This window comes from Pelobates fuscus, chromosome 4 (genome assembly GCF_036172605.1).
Source record: "Pelobates fuscus isolate aPelFus1 chromosome 4, aPelFus1.pri, whole genome shotgun sequence".
Taxonomy (NCBI): domain Eukaryota; kingdom Metazoa; phylum Chordata; class Amphibia; order Anura; family Pelobatidae; genus Pelobates; species Pelobates fuscus.
The window spans coordinates 121,435,617-121,453,721 of record NC_086320.1 but is presented as its reverse complement, the minus strand read 5'-3'; the positions used below and the strand labels follow the sequence as shown (position 1 = coordinate 121,453,721).

Genomic DNA, 18,105 nt, shown 5'->3' with positions numbered 1-18,105 from the left:
AGAGGCACAAGTTAATGGGCTGGGTCTCAGGAGTTTGTAGAAAGTGATAACATTCTCAAAAAGTCAGTCAGGAATAGGTATTAAAACACACAATATGGCACTTAGTTTGGTCACATTTCTGGGGTTTGTTAATGTTAACTGTGCAGCTGTAGGTATAGTTTTAGGATAACAAGCAAGGAGGTTTTTTTTTTTGGTTTTTTTTTTAGTCTTGAATACTTTTGGTTCATAGATAGATATCTATTTTAACAGGGTTATTCACCAAAGTGAGAATTGAAAGTGAATTTCAATTTAAAGTCAAAATACCTGAACAAGAAATATTATTTAACTCAGTTATGCTTTCAGCTGTGTCCATGAGTAGTTTGTGGTATTGTGTATGATACCTATTAATGCGGGCGGTGTATGGAGGCTGCATTGTGTATCTGGATGTTATGTCACTTTGTGTGTTTGGTGTGTATGTGTGGGGCTGCTTGTGGTATTGCATGAAAGGCTGCTTGTTGGGTTGTGTGCATGTATGTGGATTGTCAGTGGTGTTGTGAATGTGAGGACTGTGTGTGTGCTTGTTTGAGAGCTGTTTGTATTATTTATATGAGCTATCTATAGCTCTGTGTATATCTAGCGGTGTGGGTAGCTTACCTAGGGAGCAGTGGGGACAAGGACAAGGCCAAGGGAAGGATCCGTGATAGCTGCTGTGAGCTGTTCTACTCCAGTGTGCTGAGATCACTTCCTCTAAGTGCTGCAAAGTGTACATTGAGGATTTTCCTCACCATCTGCAATCACCACTCAGTTTGCACTAGCAGATATCTAAAGACCAGCTGGGACACCTCATAGGCCAGAGCATGTTTTGCTCTGGCAGCCTTGAGTGCAGTACAAAGTCACCTTGAGTGCCATGCATGGCACATGTGTCATAGGTTGCTGACCCCTGCTGTAGCATTAGGAATACAAATAGTATTCCTAATTCTACAGTGTCCTTATCCATAGTAAGATTCAGAGTCCCCCTTTTGCCTGTAAAATAAATAGTGAAAAATGGGTTTGCCTTTTTTCCAACACCATGACTCACTCAGTACTGCCGTTCTATCTTATTATCTTTCTTTAACAGTGGAATATATGATCTTATATGCTACCCTCCTATTTTCAATCATAGATCTACGTCATTTAAAATTATTACATTTATGCCCATAGTTCAACTAATTATATATATATAAAAACATGTTTAATTATTTATAAATGCTAACACAGGATATAAAAAAACCTGACACTGACAAGTAAAAGGAATAAAATACATTCCCCCCCTTTGTTCAATTAAAAACAGGAAGGTTAAAAAATGTTCACACATTTCTCGTTTATCTGACAATGATTTGACAAGTCAATATAAGTGATCACAAACAAGCCATTGTTATTATCTCAAATAAGCAGGAGAGCTGTCAGTCAGAACCTTGGGATTCAATCACAGATCTTTGGGCCACAAACCCAGGTGCTGTTTTTCAAGCGATAGAAGGAGATAAAATTAATCTTACAGAGAAATTATCAAAACGGCTAATCACAGAACAGTTTCTCTACATGTTTTCATTTAATTACTCTTGTAATTATGCCATTGTTGTGAATGTTTCCCCTGTGAGTAGCCAACTTTTCTTCATTCACCACATTATTAACAAAAAAAAAAAAAAATGTTAGGCATATCTGAAAGCACTTGTCTAGTCTGGCAAGGAATAAGAAAGATGCATTATATTTTAAAACAAAAGCTGCATATTGTGTATTCCCTTTTATTTAACCCCTTAAGGACCAAACTTCTGGAATAAAAGGGAATTATGACATGTCACACATGTCATGTGTCCTTAAGGGGTTAATGACTACCAGGATATTCTGTGGCACTGTGTAGTTTGAAAGTAACATTTAAAGCAGAATGATGAAGATAAGCGGATGCATATTGCTGATGTTTTTGGCATTAAAGGGACACTATTATCAACAGAAACACTACAGCTTAATGTAGTTGTACTGGTGTATTTAGTATGTCCTTCCAGGCTCAGCAATGTAAACATTGCCTTTTCAGAGAAAAAGTCACTGTTTACATTACTGCCTAGTAACACCTCTAGGTGCAGTCACTCAGACGGCCACTACTTCAGTGCTGTATTGTGCGTAGCTCTTGTGTTTAGCGTCTCCATGCTCTGCATGGAGATGCTGAATGCTCCCCATAGAAATGAATTGACTCAATGCATGAGTAGATGCCTGATTGGTTCAGTGCGGTGTTTTGCCACACATGCACAATTGCCTCCCTTCATTTTTGTTTGGTAAAGCATTGGACTGCAAAGTGTTTTAGGCTTAATCAGGGAAATACAATTTTGTTCTGCTAATCTCAGTTTTATGAGGGGCAATTAATGTGTTCCAAAACCTGGCTTGAAATGCACACTGTGGTATATTTTGTACAGTTGTTTCTGATTTCTTTGCAACCAAATCAGATGTTATGAGTAATTTCAGACAATTAATTTGAGCCGATATACACTGCGTGCAGAATTATTAGGCAAATAAGTATTTTGACCACATCATCCTCTTTATGCATGTTGTCTTACTCCAAGCTGTATAGGCTCGAAAGCCTACTACCAATTAAGCATATTAGGTGATGTGCATCTCTGTAATGAGAAGGGGTGTGGTCTAATGACATCAACACCCTATATCAGGTGTGCATAATTATTAGGCAACCTCCTTTCCTTTGGCAAAATGGGTCAAAAGAAGGACTTGACAGGCTCAGAAAAGTTAAAAATAGTGAGATATCTTGCAGAGGGATGCAGCACTCTTAAAATTGCAAAGCTTCTGAAGCGTGATCATCGAACAATGAAGCGTTTCATTCAAAATAGTCAACAGGGTCGCAAGAAGCGTGTGGAGAAACCAAGGCGCAAAATAACTGCCCATGAACTGAGAAAAGTCAAGCGTGCAGCTGCCAAGATGCCACTTGCCACCAGTTTGGCCATATTTCAGAGCTGCAACATCACTGGAGTGCCCGAAAGCACAAGGTGTGCAATATTTAGAGACATGGCCAAGGTAAGAAAGGCTGAAAAACGACCACCACTGAACAAGACACACAAGCTGAAACGTCAAGACTGGGCCAAGAAATATCTCAAGACTGATTTTTCTAAGGTTTTATGGACTGATGAAATGAGAGTGAGTCTTGATGGGCCAGATGGATGGATTGGTAAAGGGCAGAGAGCTCCAGTCCGACTCAGACGCCAGCAAGGTGGAGGTGGAGTACTGGTTTGGGCTGGTATCATCAAAGATGAGCTTGTGGGGCCTTTTCGGGTTGAGGATGGAGTCAAGCTCAACTCCCAGTTTCTGGAAGACACCTTCTTCAAGCAGTGGTACAGGAAGAAGTCTGCATCCTTCAAGAAAAACATGATTTTCATGCAGGACAATTCTCCATCACACGCGTCCAAGTACTCCACAGCGTGGCTGGCAAGAAAGGGTATAAAAGAATAAAATCTAATGACATGGCCTCCTTGTTCACCTGATCTGAACCCTATTGAGAACCTGTGGGCCATCATCAAATGTGAGATTTACAAGGAGGGAAAACAGTACACCTCTCTGAACAGTGTCTGGGAAGCTGTGGTTGCTGCTGCACGCAATGTTGATGGTGAACAGATCAAAACACTGACAGAATCCATGGATGGCAGGCTTTTGAGTGTCCTTGCAAAGAAAGGTGGCTATATTGGTCACTGATTTGTTTTTGTTATGTTTTTGAATGTCAGAAATGTATATTTGTGAATGTTGAGATGTTATATTGGTTTCACTGGTAAAAATAAATAATTGAAATGGGTATATATTTGTTTTTTGTTAAGTTGCCTAATAATTATGCACAGTAATAGTCACCTGCACACACAGATATCCCCCTAAAATAGCTATAACTAAAAACAAACTAAAAACTACTTCCAAAAATATTCAGCATTGATATTAATGAGTTTTTTGGGTTCATTGAGAACATGGTTGTTGTTCAATAATAAAATTAATCCTCAAAAATACAACTTGCCTAATAATTCTGCACTCCCTGTATGATATATGTTTCATATACAGGCCTCAACTTAATATTTTTTTAAATTGAAACCGGTTAGAAAAACATTCAAATTTATTTATCTATACAATCCCCATAGGTTTCCAACAGATTTGAATCATTTAAAAAATGTATCAAAAATATTTAATCAAGGCCATAATACTGCAAAACCAAAATAACATCAAAAATAACTTCCAAAACTTTAAAGTAATTCATCCTTGATTAAACTTTTAATATACATTGTACGTGTTGTGTTGTGGCCTCTCCACTCTGACAACTTATATGGTAAGGCTTTGGTAGTAATATAGTAATATAGACCAGAGAACCTGTCATAAATTCCTCTACAATGTATGGTTTATAAACAGGAAAATAAAGCATGCCTTAATTACTATACCATTTTAGGTATTTTCCAAACATCAACACGATTTAAGTCATTGCTTCATAGACACAGTTCACCTTGTGGGTCTTAGTAAAAGGCAGCCAAATTAACAATTGCCATGCTATAATCAATCATACCACCTCTTTTTGGGTACCACTACATACATCCAATTGTTAGCATGACATTACATAATCATATTTTGCAGAGATTAAACCCTGTGCATGCAGTGCTTCATAGCTAAAACGCTAAACATAGAGTCCAGACACCATGATCACTTCTATTTAAAGAGGTGGTTATGGTGCTTGGAGTAACCCTCGAAAGACTCACTGTGGGGTGGTATGATTTATACAGGTATGTGACAGTGTATATATGTGTGTGTGTACATGTGAAAATATTTTTTTTTTGTGTCATCTGTGTAAGAGTTGGATATGGAATGGACATAGTTGGGACACATCAAGACCACACTGTGGATATTCATTCCTACATGGTCGGTTTATACTCAGCAGTGACATCTCATGGTGATATCTAAACCTCCTGGAAGTATTGCCAGCTACTGATCTCCTACATCAACTTTGATCAAATATAATGCTATAATATGTTGATCATGTCAGATCAAGTATCCAGTTTGTCATGTTAGTAAATTAACCTGCAGGGTGTTTATTCAGAATCAACAAGAAATCATCACAATGAACAACTAATCATAATAAAACAGTCAAAGAAGATGCAGAATTACTCATAGATTCTGCAAATTCACATATCTTTTTAAATTCAGATTTATTTTTATGTACTTAAGACACTTGTGCCCCCTTCAAAAGCACTAGGGGAAATGCTTGCTTGTATCATAAACCTTGACCTTTATTAATTATAATTAACTGTTCTGCAGTGAATTTTAGTATTTAATAAAATGAAGATCGTAATACTAATAATAATTATGATAATGTTGTCAACAAATTAAATTTTAGCAAGAAACTTAGAAGCTCCTGTTTTACTATTATAGTGCCATAGCATGTGTGCAACACATTGCAATGCAACACAGAAACATAGCATTAACGGGTTAAAGAACAAGGTATTCGCGCAATGTTTAAAAATATATATAGACGGCTGTGTCCCGGAACTTGGCAATGGACAAATGTCTTTGAGTCCATAGCAAGTAACACAATTAACCTTCAAAGTTTTAAAAACCAAATAATATCCTGATTGCCCTTTACAATGAACAATCATCTAAGTCAATACGTTTTGTTTGGGGTTTTAAGTCAAATTGTGTTTATATTGATCACATCCTTTAGTATGAACTTCACGAGGATATATTGGCTGAAAATAGAATATTTATTACAAATGCAACAAACAGGAGAAAGGCATATTTCAGAGACCAATATCCCTGCTTGAGGGCTGTGTCAATAAAAAAACAGGGGTCACAATCTCAGGTCTTGTAAAATAGTAAAAGATGTAAACGCTACCTCTCTCATCTATGATTATTTTTTTTATTAAGTTCACCTTAAGAAATTGCATATATTTAGAGTTTCAATCTTAGTAATGCTTCTGTATATATATGAGTTTCTATTTCAAGATTAGTTTTGTTCTGTAAAAATATAGATTTTGCTTTATGCCTCCTTCCATTTTTATCACTCATCTGCCCTTAGCTCCAATTCCTTTACATACCACCTTTTTATTTTTATTTACCTATGGGGTTAAAGTAAGAATTCATAGCAGATTTCTGCATGCAGCACCTACAAGTATAATTTTACACAGCACATAATATCCACAGACTCACACTAAGACCAGATATACTGCGATTTTTTAAGTACTATTTACATAAATGTTGTATTTGTCATTGTACACCAATACATTTTGTTATTTTATTCAAGACATCCTATTTAAGTCCTTTTTTGGAGCCTCCAGGAATCTTCATAGGGGCAGTGCCATCCCCATTATAATTGGCACAAAACCTACACACCTTAGAGCTGGGATCAATAGGCTCAGAACTAGGTGAGCACCCAATTTACTCTTTTATGCTTTTACCTTCCATTGTTACAGACTACACAATGGTTTGCGTTCTTCTTATGTTTTGTCTATGAGAACCATTCCAAGTCGAAGCGGAAGGGTGGTGCTACCATAAAAGCACATAGGCCTGATTACGGAGCCAGTACCTATACACAGGCTCCTTTAAATGTGAGTGTTCTGTCTGTTATACTACATATTGGATTTCACTTTTATGTACCATCTGCACTATATTGTCCCCTTTGCTTTTGCTGTACTCCACACCAAACCTTTAACCAAGTAACGTTTGGTAAGTTTTGTATTTGCTTTAGCGCTCCACTTATAGGTGTAGTTTTTTTTCACTTACACCACCCATTTCCTACAGTCTATGCTATAGTTCTAAAAACACTATTGTGGCAGAACTACTACTCATTCGTATGTTTTTTCCCCTTGTTCACAAATCATGTTTGGGCTTGATTAGAAGATTGTGCTGAATTAGAAGATTGTGCAGAATTACATTCTGAATGTAATAGAAATGAAGCTTAGCTATTAATCTGAGGGTAAGTGTTCATCTCTTGAATATGATACTGGAGCACAGGGGGTTTTCTTGAGGGCTGATGACTATTCATATCAAAAGACACCTTATCTAGGAGGAAATTGGGACATATTGCAAGTGAGAGAGCTGGTTTATACTGAAGCCAGACTTCCAGGCCATTGTATGTGACATCTCACACCTTGCAGTGTGGCTCAGTTGGGGTCCCAGCTTCAAAGAGGAATTTGCATTTTAAGCTCTGACCTCCCATGCAATTAGCCCCTTTTGAAAATGTATGTTTGGAGTGTTTTAAAATATTGTATATTTTTCTGTAGGGGATTCTGGGAAGAAAAGCCATGTATTATTGTATGGGAGACCCCATGTAGGAGTCTGTGCATAAAAGCTGTGTGTTCCAATAAACCTCAGTTGACTCGCAGGACTATGTTTGTCTGGTTACTGGGGGAATGGGTATTTACTTGTGCTGATGGTTCCAGAGTGGCTGAAGAAAGGTAATAGTGAAGTTAAACAGTCGGGTTACCTGTGGTCTGCTACAACTACAGACTATTTTCAATTTATTTATTTATTATTGTAAATTGCAGTCAAAGTTGGCAGCACCAGAGCAGTTTTCTTTTTTTCTGCAGCTATTTGGGTGAATTCCAAACAATTCATGACATAGTAAATAAGATTATTATCAATAGCTTCAATGATCTTACTTCTAAATAATACTTCAAGGCAAAACACAAACATTTATATATATATACACATTTAGGGTCCATAAAATAATGCCAGAAAAATGGAACATATAGTAAATGATACGTTTCTTTTGACATTTCTATCCATACATCATACTTCTCATGACGCATGGCCTTAAAAGTTGGATTTCGTGATATTGATTCCAATAAACTATTGAGCACATTAAATTGGGCCAAATGGTATTATAGCTGTAAGTGAAATCATTTTCAATAGGTCATACTTGTGTTCTCTGCTTCTTTCTGTCAATGGGGATTAGATGTAAGGGACACTGAATAGTATCTTAGAAACCTATTCCATTTCTGTGTTTCATTTAATACAGATTTTACAGAAGTGGTTCTTGCAGAACATTTGCCTTTCATTAACACAACTAGCAAAATTGTATAGAAAACAGTTAAGAACTGTGTTTTGATGGATGCATCAGTATTTTATTCCTCTATCTCGGACAGGTGAATTTTGCAATTTGCCCGTTATATTACTGTAGAGGAGAGGTAAATAAGCATTAGTGCAGACACTATAAAAAGTGTGTGATACATATACAATAGGGGTCTCAGCATACATAGTTTGCAACGTGAATGGCATCTGATTTTAAAATATACTAAACAGTGATTGGACCACAAAGAGGAATGGAATGACACAGCCAGATTTCAGATGGGGTGTTGAAGACCCTCGTCCACCACTGGATATCAGAAAATGTTTTACTACTTTATAGCAATTTATAAATGAATAGGGGGTGGGGGTGAGGAAGGACCTATTAACTAGTGCCAAATGGGGTAATATAAAGAAAATTAGCCAAAGATGGGAACATGGTTAATGTAACCTTTTATGTTAGACCCTAAATCATAGCTACATGTAGAGGAAAGTCCAGGACAATCATATTATTTTCCTATGTGTTATTAAGTCGATGGAGACCGCTTTGTTAATTGAACAGATGCTCATGGTGACTAGGGCAATTTAAAACAGCCAAAAAAAATTAAGAAATAACAAAAACAATGAGCTGAAAAAACTATTCCAACTCTATATGGAATGGAGTTTTTTCCAATGTCAGTCTAAATTTTGAGTGTTGGCAAATATAGCTAATTGTTTAGTAAAAATACGTCATCACATTTGTTATTAGGCTTTACATAACTGTTCGTTTAAGAACTGTATTCTCTTTTATAGTTAGCATATCACCTTTACTCTAAGTTCATCTTGTTTCTCTGAACTAATGTCTCTTTTATATACAATTATTAGTAGCCACTGTAAATTCACAAATAGTTTAATTTTGCAACCATAATAATACAATTAAAATATAATATATGAATGTCATTACTGTAGGCGTAAATACTACAAAATCGGTATGTAATTAGAATTAAATGCTATTAGTACCTGCAACAATCAATATACCTGTATTATATCAATGTGTTTTGCTTGGAAAGATCACATAGCTCCTTCTAATATTTGAAATATATTATGGTATAATCAACAGAGGATTTTATTTTGTTTTTAAAAATTTGTATATGAAACTCAAACAGTTTCCTAGATTGCATAGAGTGAGATACATTAGGAAGTAGATTGATTTGTATATAAGTTTCACATGATGGAGTAGAATAATTATCAGCATCCACGAAAGGAGATGGAATATTGACTGATACAAAATAAAGGCCAATGTCAAAGTAAAGCAGCTAGAATATTGGACAGATATATGCTGCTTAATGAAAAGAGAGCAATATGCCATTTATTAACTAATGCATTGACATGTCGTGAAACCTTGGCCCCATGCTATGCAAACAATCATATAGCACAGCACGTGAGAATGCATTTACATCAACTTATTCTATATTGAAGTGAATATCGGGGATTATATGAGACCATAGTCCTGCTTTTTGTAGATAAACTACACATGGGGGAAAAAATGACTATTCGAGTCTGTTGAAAGAGTTAGGAAACTTCATGCCAGATCAATCATTTTCTTTCTATATCTTGGGTAGACTATATACAGCTCATTTTTGTTTGGTGAACTCTATAGATTTCTAGAACATAAGTAAGAATATATATAAATATATATATAAAGGGCTGACATCAGTAGTATAAGATTTTGCATGTAGTGTTCGGTTGAATTTGATGAACACTATTTTTTGCATATATGTACATGTGAGAACAAGTTTCATAAGATATTTTATTGGCAGGCAGCCATGTAAAAAGGACTCTGGGGCTGGTAAATGGAAATCTTTTAATAAATGTAAAATAAATACTCTACATGGGAATCTTGTGGTATGATATGAAGAGTTTACATATGCTATTAACAGGAGGTCCTATTTCTTTTCACATCTTTATTAGCCTGTCACTACTTGTAATTAAGCAGAGTGTACATACACTACAAAGACCATACTCAAAATGTTCCGACCACAAACAAGCATTGGCAGAGGTTCACCCCATAGCAAGCATTGACCTAAACTTTGGGGCAATCAGAAAAACATTTTAAGGGATCTTCCCTGCAGCAATAGATTTGGGAATATCAACATAAAGTAAGATAGTTTAGATAGACAGACATAGAAAGATTAGACAGCTAGATAGACAGACAGACAGACAGTCAGACAGATTTTTGAATTGCAAAGTCTCTGTGTTAAAATATATCATTGTATTATGTAGTCCAGGTAAAGACATTCTATTTAGGAATAAAAGTTAGAAAATACATTTCAAACAAGATTTATGCAAAACCAATTCCAACTGAAAGAAAAAAAAAAACAGATTGATGTAGCACTATCTAACACACAATATCCAAAAAGTGTTATGCATCAGTAACGTCACGTTTTCCAGAGAAACACCACAGTTTGAACTCCATTATATGTGCAATTTCTCTGTTCAGAACATGGTGTTTTGTCATCCTAACCTTACACACTGATGCGTGATTTCTTTGAATATCCACAGTCTGCATAAAACCAAATTAAATATTAGTAACACGGATGAGCTAAATGTTTTCAAATCTTCTCTGTGTAATGATTTCTCTCTGTTCACAGGCTGTATGGCCACTGAGGCAGATTGATGAAGTGTCATATATTTGAGTGACAGATGCCTGCGCCAAAGGGGGTTCACTGACATTTACTTTGTGCAGCGATTGCTGCCTGAAACATAAATTTACTCATATATTTAATAAAATCTCTCTCTCTTTTCTCCTCCTCTCTGCCTCTTTCCCTGACACATTAAAAAAATACCTTGAAAGAAGAATATTATCAGAATAATTCCCCATTACACGGAGGCTGCCATTTTGTATAGATGTTTCTGCAGGATTCTCTAAACAACAATAATGCCGTCTGTCAGTCAGTAGCTCATGCAGACTGTGAGAGTTTTTCTGACAACAAAGCGTGCTGGTGTTATATGTCTGGCACCCGGCACTCTGCAAGTGCACATGGCACATACGTGTTGCTGGGATTGTAAATCTATACATATTTATCTAGTTTACACTTGTTTCCAGAATCACAATATGGCAGCATTATCACTGGGTGTGGAAGTGTTATGCAGCTTCAAAATTGTGCAAATGCATGTTGGATGACATTTAGACATAAACAGGTGCTTTTCTACAATAAAGTGCTGAATAAGGACCAATTACCATGGAAACAAATAGAATGTCTTTAACATTTAGCATTCTACATCCAAAATAGCCCACGTTTTGCCATGAAGATTCTACACTTTAATAAAGTCTACAGTTGGTAGACAAATTATAAACCAATTTTTTTTTCACCAGACATTGATTAAATCACAATTTATAATTTACTTGAATGTTCCTTGTAAGAATGTTTACTTGTAAGTTCTTTATTTTTTAGCTGCATCAATGAATAATGTTGGTATTCGATGCGTGACAGGGTGCCATAATATGAGTTCAGTAAAGAGTCCTCAGACATTTATATCAGGCTGGAAATGGTTTTCTGGTTAATCTATTAAAGGAGCACTGTAGGCACCCAGACCACTTTTGCCTATTGGAGTGGTCTGGGTGCAAACTCCCACTACCCTTAACCCTGCAAGTGTAATTATTGCAGTTTTTTATAAACTGCAATAATTACCTTGCAGGGTTAAGTCCTCCCCTAGTGTCCTCTGTCTAGAGGGAACTTCCTGCTCTATAGCACAGGTTTTATGTGCTAGAGATTCGCTGGACGTCCTCACGCTGTGTGAGGACCTCCAGCGTCGCTCAATTCCCCATAGGAAAGCATTGAAAATCATTTTCAATGCTTTCCTATGGGGTGCGCTAATGCGCATGCGTGGCATTGCCGCCCATGCGCATTAGGTCTCCTCGGCCGGTGGGCGGGATCAGTCTCGCCCACTGGACGACGTAGGCATAAGGTGGAGCGGCAGGGGAGGAGCAGGCAGCGACGTGGGACATGTCGCTGCCTCAGGTAAGTCACTGAAGGGGTTTTCACCCCTTCAGCAACTGGGGATTGGGGGGTGGGAGGGAGAGGAATCCTGCAGTGCCAGGAAAACGGATTGTTTTCCTGGCACTGGAGATTCCCTTTAATAAGTAAAAAAAACAAATCTAGAAAAAAACAATGCTGTACGGGTTTTCATAAATCAGTGTCTACAGGTGTGGGATCTCACATACTGCTGTCTGCTAGTTGAAACCCACAACAGGCATCACTCACATATCAATATGCATGGAACTAATGTGTAATTTCATGTAAATCTCATTATCAACAAGTTCAATGCTTGATTATGTCCTCCGGTGGTTATAACAGTGTGTTAATTTGGTTTCTTGACCCTTACCCAATATTTGCTTAATATTATGTAATTTCTCTTCTATGGATTCCTGAACATTTGGTACTTGCTTTGACCACTAGACTGTGTGGATTATTTTACTTATATCTATCATGCCTGCACTATGTTATCTCATACAACCCCCATGCTGCTATATCGTTTCTGTTTAGTCTGCTTCTGTATCATTCATAACAATCAGTGCTCCTGGTCTTAAGTCATTACATGCCCTTGGCAGTCGGCCCACTGCACATTTAAAAGAGAGCAAATTTAGTAAAAAAGTGTTTGAAGTATCACAAACCTGACGGCATCCAGGGATCTGAAGGCGGCTTTAGCAATGTGTTCACTTGCTCCCAGTTAAAGTCATTGTGTTCTGACTGACTATAGCCACATGACTGGTATGGTTCATCAAAGGAACAGCTACCTGGAAATAGAACAAAAAACAAATAATCAGTTAGGATCCAAAATGCACTGGGGTTTACAAGACACATCGTTACAAGGTAACACATTAGACAATTTGTACCATTCATCTGTTAACGACCCTTTTAACCGTGAACGCAAGTCATGACCTGCTATTTCACTAATGGATATTCACTCCGAAGGCATTGGTACTAAGACTAGCAATTACAACAACGTGAGAAATACAAATGTAATGTTTTAAATCTTGTGTGTGATGTAGCTTGCATATGCAGCTTTTTCATACGGTGTATAATTGAACTCGACTTTGCTTTACTGGGTTTTAGCTCAGGCACCTAATTAAAGTGATTATTTTTTTTTCTGTACTTTCCAAAATCTACTTTAAAATAATGGTAATTGTTTCCTGGTTCTTCCTCAAATTATTACTATATGAGCACAATTGGAATAACGGTATCTGGACATTGGAATGTCTTGAAACGATAGACTATAGACTCAATTAGTTGCTCCATGTGGCGACAAAGTCATTAAAACATTGATTACTAAAACAATATCTCTTCTCGAAAATAACAGAGCATCTCAGTTACCCCAGACAGAGTTTTTATTATTAGTATAATTATATCACTGGAAAGTGGTGGAAAATTGCGTAAAAGTCAGAAAAATTAAGAAAAAAAAGTCAGAAAAACTACAAGCAATCCAAAACGTGTTTAAAAATAAAGTGATCGTCAGTGAAAGAATTCAAGTTAGTACAATAGTTTATTAGAGCATGTCGCTGACATGGATAAAAATGTTGCAGAGTACACAAAATGTCTGTTTAAATGTAGTTACTTATAATATAGAATGACCAAATATTCTTTGTATATAATATGGTCCTTTCATGTGCATGCTTTTTGTTACCTATCCTGGGGCATACAAGACCCTGGAACACATCATGACCAAAATTGTGATTGCTTGAGCTGCATTATTTGTATTTTTTTTTTAAATTCTTTATTTTTTCAGTGCAAGGCATAAACATTGTAGCGTTTCATAGATGAGTGGTATGTAGTTATTTAACAATTAGGATCACTTTTAGATTCGTGCACCATTTTTCGTTTTTAATTACGAATTTGTGTAAGTCCTGACAGTTGATGAGTCGCCCTTATGGTGTTGGAGGGTCGGGTGTGTTGTACCTTACTGTCAAGTGTGTGGGTTTTCGCTATGCTGAGGGTTGCAGTTAGAGGGTCCCGTGGTTGGAGTGATCAGCATGTGTATATGTACTGATGTGTGAGGTGGTTCTGGTGAGTACATGTGCTGGTCCAGGTGCTGTGTATCCCGCTCAGGGATAATCTAGGGTTTGGTGGTCGTGGGGCATCCAGTCACACTATGTGTTAGGTTTGGTTACTCCTGACCGAGGGAGTGGCGGGGGGGGGGGGGAGGGGGGGAGGCGTGTGTGGTGGTTCAGGGTTGCCCCAGGGTCTGTGCATGGTGGTAGGTTAACATTCCCCATTTTGAGGAGGGTCGTCTTTACTGGGACCCCAACCTGTGCTGTTGTGCCTGGTGGCTAGTGTCGCCCCAGTGGTTGTGTGCGTAGAATATAAAAGCGCAAAAGTAAATCATAAACAGGGGGAAGGGGAAGATAGGGATAACATTAGGGTAAACATTGTCAGATGAGAGCCATATTTAAAGTCTCGGACAGACAGTCCCGTGGGGTTAGTGCCGGAAAGCCGGGCAAATGGGTCCCCTGTCTGGAAACTAGTGCTTCATGGCGGGTTGTCTTTTGAGCTCAGTCCTGTTGCTGCCGCACCCGCATTTGCGGACCTCGGGACGAATGGTTGTGCGTGTGCCGGGTCCAAGGTGGAGGTGGAGGTTCCCGCTTGTGCGTTGTCCGGCAGGTGCTCCAGGCCGAGGGCCGTCAGGAACGGAGTTGCGTCTTCCACCGAGGTGAGTGTGTGCAGGCTGCCATTTCGGGTCACTGTCAGGGATCCATTCATTCCCCACCTGTAGCTCATGTTGGCTGAGCGTAGTATGCTGGTCACAGGAGTGAGCGTTTTACGCCACAGGAGGGTTGCCTTCGTAAGGTCTTGATAGAATGACAGGGAGGCTTCTTCAAATTGTATGGGTGTTTTTCCCTTTATTGCCGCCATTATTAGTATTTTGTCATGGGTTGTAGCGCAACGGAGAATGACGTCTCTCGTCGCCGTGGTTGATGTCCCCTTGGGCCCTGGTAAGCGGTAGATTCCTTCTATGTTTAATTTTTTGGCCACCGCATGGGATAAGATGGAGGTCAGCAGTCGTCTGACATAATGGGGTAGTTCATCTACTGAGACTGTCGTCGGGATGCCCCTTACTTTGATGTTGGCGCGTTGGCGGTCTTCCATGGCCGTGAGTTCTGCAGTGATTGCTCTCTGGTGGGACCAGACCTGTTGCACCGTGTTCTGGAGCTCTGTCATCTGCGTTTGGACATCTGCAATGTCTCTCTCCGAGGCTTGTACCCGGTCTGTGATGGCCTTCATGTCAGTTTTTATAGGAGCAAGTTCGTTTGCTAGTATTTTGTGGAAGTCTGACAGTAGGACCTTCAGGTCATGTCTGGTCGTTGGTGTGCAGTCGTTGGGAGCTGCGGGCGCCATCTGGTGAGTGGCTACCAGTTGGTCTGCCCCTGTGTGCTCGTTTTGGTGGGTGAGGGCATTAGGCCGCTGGGTAGTGACCGACCGCGGAGCCTCAATAAGAGCGGGTTGGGGTTGTGCTGGCCTTTGGAACATAGTCCCGATAACCCTGTTTTCCATCGCCGACGTCTTCTGCGACCGGCGGCCCATGGCTGGCATGTGGACCAGGTTATCGGGCAAGGTTTGAGGGTAATCGTCGCTCACTTGCCTCGTGAGTAGCGTCTCCAGGCCTGAGAGGGACAACGTGGGGTAGGCCCCGGTTTTCCGCTTCCGTCTTGGCTGGGTCTTTTGCTGAAAGAAGGGCATCTATCGCCTCGGGAGTCGGTGCCCGTTGTAGCTGGTAACTTTTGGGGTCAGGATGGGTTCTCAATTTGGTGTCAATTGCGTTTTTGTGATTTTGTGTGGAGGAGCTCTCAAGCATGGCGTCCGTGCAGGCTGATGGTCAAGCTCCGCCCCCGCATTATTTGTATTTTAAGCACCTTAATCTAATATTCATTAATAATTTATTGTAAAATAAGGTTGTCTATGAATAACTCCCAATTGTGCGTATTTAGGAGATACAATGTTTTGCCCTAATTCTTCTGTCTCTCCTTTATGACTCTTTTTTAGGAGATCATAATTTATGCTGTATAAAAGCAAAATCTCAGACGAACCTCTGGTCACACCAATGAAATAGAAAGCAGGGCTCAAAATGTCCACGCTCCAGTAGCCATTGAAAACTCAGCCCTGGCAAGTAGATATTTTCCCCTGGTAAATGTGTGATTGATCCTCCTTGCTTGCAAAGATATTTAACTTTTAGCCCTGGCTAGTAACATACGACTTGAAATTTTAAGCCCTGTTGAAATTATACCTCATTTAAAGAGTTGAAAGGCATACCTATATCCTTGTAAACAGTAGCTTATAACTGTAATAATTTACAACAAAATGCTGCAAATCATCTCTGTCACTCACAGATGTGACTGGCAGAATCAATGCTTTCTTCTTTCCAAGAGAGCCTAATGCGCCATGTTGGTGGTATGGGCCATGCCTGTGTGGTGGACAGTCATTCAAAGCAATTATGGATTGGTGGAAGAATGTATCAATATGTTTGGAAGAGGTTACAAATGTTTCCACTCATCACCCCTCTTCCTGCTTGATTCCTGGGCAGCAAGTAGTCTTCAAACACCCACCCTCTCTTCTTTTCCTATTTTACCTGCTTGTTTTCCTTTCTTTCTTTCTCTGTCTGTCTTTTTTTTTCACCTTTATTTTTCAATTTATTGAAGAAGCAACAGAGTTTTCCCTGCCCAGTGCCTGAGGAGATGGTAGCTCGATGAGACAGGGGTTTCCTGCTCATGTTGGTTTGGCAGGAACTGAACTCTGGAAGACACGTGCCCATGCAGCCAATGTACTCCAGACAACAGTTTATGATTGTAGCAGAATTGAGAACTCAAATATACTTTTATTCCCTTTTGTTTGGCTGGTATGCCCTGTTCATTTACCGAACCCCTTTTGCTGTGTGGTCCCTTGTTTGCACCTTCATAATCACTGACCACCCCTGGCTGTTAGCCACAAATTGGTTATTAGTTCAAGTGCTTTCCCTGTGTGGCCACTGTTTGTATAACTGAACACATGTGTTGAAACAATTGGCAGCCATTTTGTCTCCCGAACTAGGGCAGCGGTACATGGCCGTTGACGGTGTGGAACTATTTTCAGATACAGGTCTCCGCGAATGTCTGGGAAAATGGTACCATTGCCCATCCAACTTCCCAAACAGTTAGGAGAAAGGCGTTCGGGAGGCATAAGCAACCGAACAGGGGGAGCATTCGTACCCTAACAGCCAGGGAATGGATTCATCAGTGTTTGTGTGAGAGCCCCCGAAAGATGACCGGTTGTTGCCTTGTTTTCTCTGGAACTGTTTTGGGGCATCACCTCATGGCCGAGCAGTCAAAACTTCTTTCAAATGGCGTTCCCGAACCACCGAAGGGATCTGAGTGATATTTTGGCAAAGTGTGCACTCAGATCCAAGCTATTCAGTAAAATGACTTTCATGGGGTTCTGAAGTTATTAAAATGGATTTTTGGGATGTTTTAATTAGAGATGTCCCGAATAGTTCGCTGGCGAATAGTTCCTGGCGAACATAGCTGGTTCTCGTTCGCCACGGTGGGCGAACATATGCGATGTTCGGACCGCCCCCTATTCATCATCATTGAGTAAACTTTGACCCTGTACCTCACAGCCAGCAGACACATTCCAGCCAATCAGCAGCAGACCCTCCCTCCCAGACCCTCCCACCTCCTGGACAGCATCCATTTTAGATTCATTCGGAAGCTGCATTCTTAGTGAGAGGAGGGACAGTGTAGCTGCTGTTGATTTAATAGGGAAATCGATAGCTAGGCTAGTGTATTCAGTGTCCACTACAGTCCTAAAGGACTCATCTGATCTCTGCTGTAAGGACAGCACCCTAAAAAGCCTTTTTTAGGGCTAGAACATCAGTCTGCTTTTTTTTTTTTTCTGTGTAATCTAATTCAAGTTGCCTGCCTGCCAGCGTGTGTGTCAGGCTCACAGCATATACTGTGTCCACTTGCCCAGTGCCACCACTCATAGCTGGTGTCACAATAGCTTCCATTTAAAAAACAAACAAACTCTTTTTGACTGTAATATAATAGCAGTCAGTTTC

The 18,105-nt window shown here is 39.3% G+C and overlaps 1 protein-coding gene across 11 annotated transcripts in view; it reads right to left on the bottom strand.

Moving 5' to 3' along the window:
- PTPRM (protein tyrosine phosphatase receptor type M) overlaps positions 1-18,105 on the bottom strand; it is a 713,165-nt gene that overhangs the window by 528,385 nt on the left and 166,675 nt on the right. For all 11 annotated transcript variants that reach the window (XM_063451546.1, XM_063451547.1, XM_063451551.1 and 8 more), the window contains exon 2: positions 12,695-12,817. In XM_063451546.1, the coding sequence (XP_063307616.1) occupies positions 12,695-12,817 (123 nt within the window). The remainder of the gene's footprint in view (positions 1-12,694; positions 12,818-18,105) is intronic.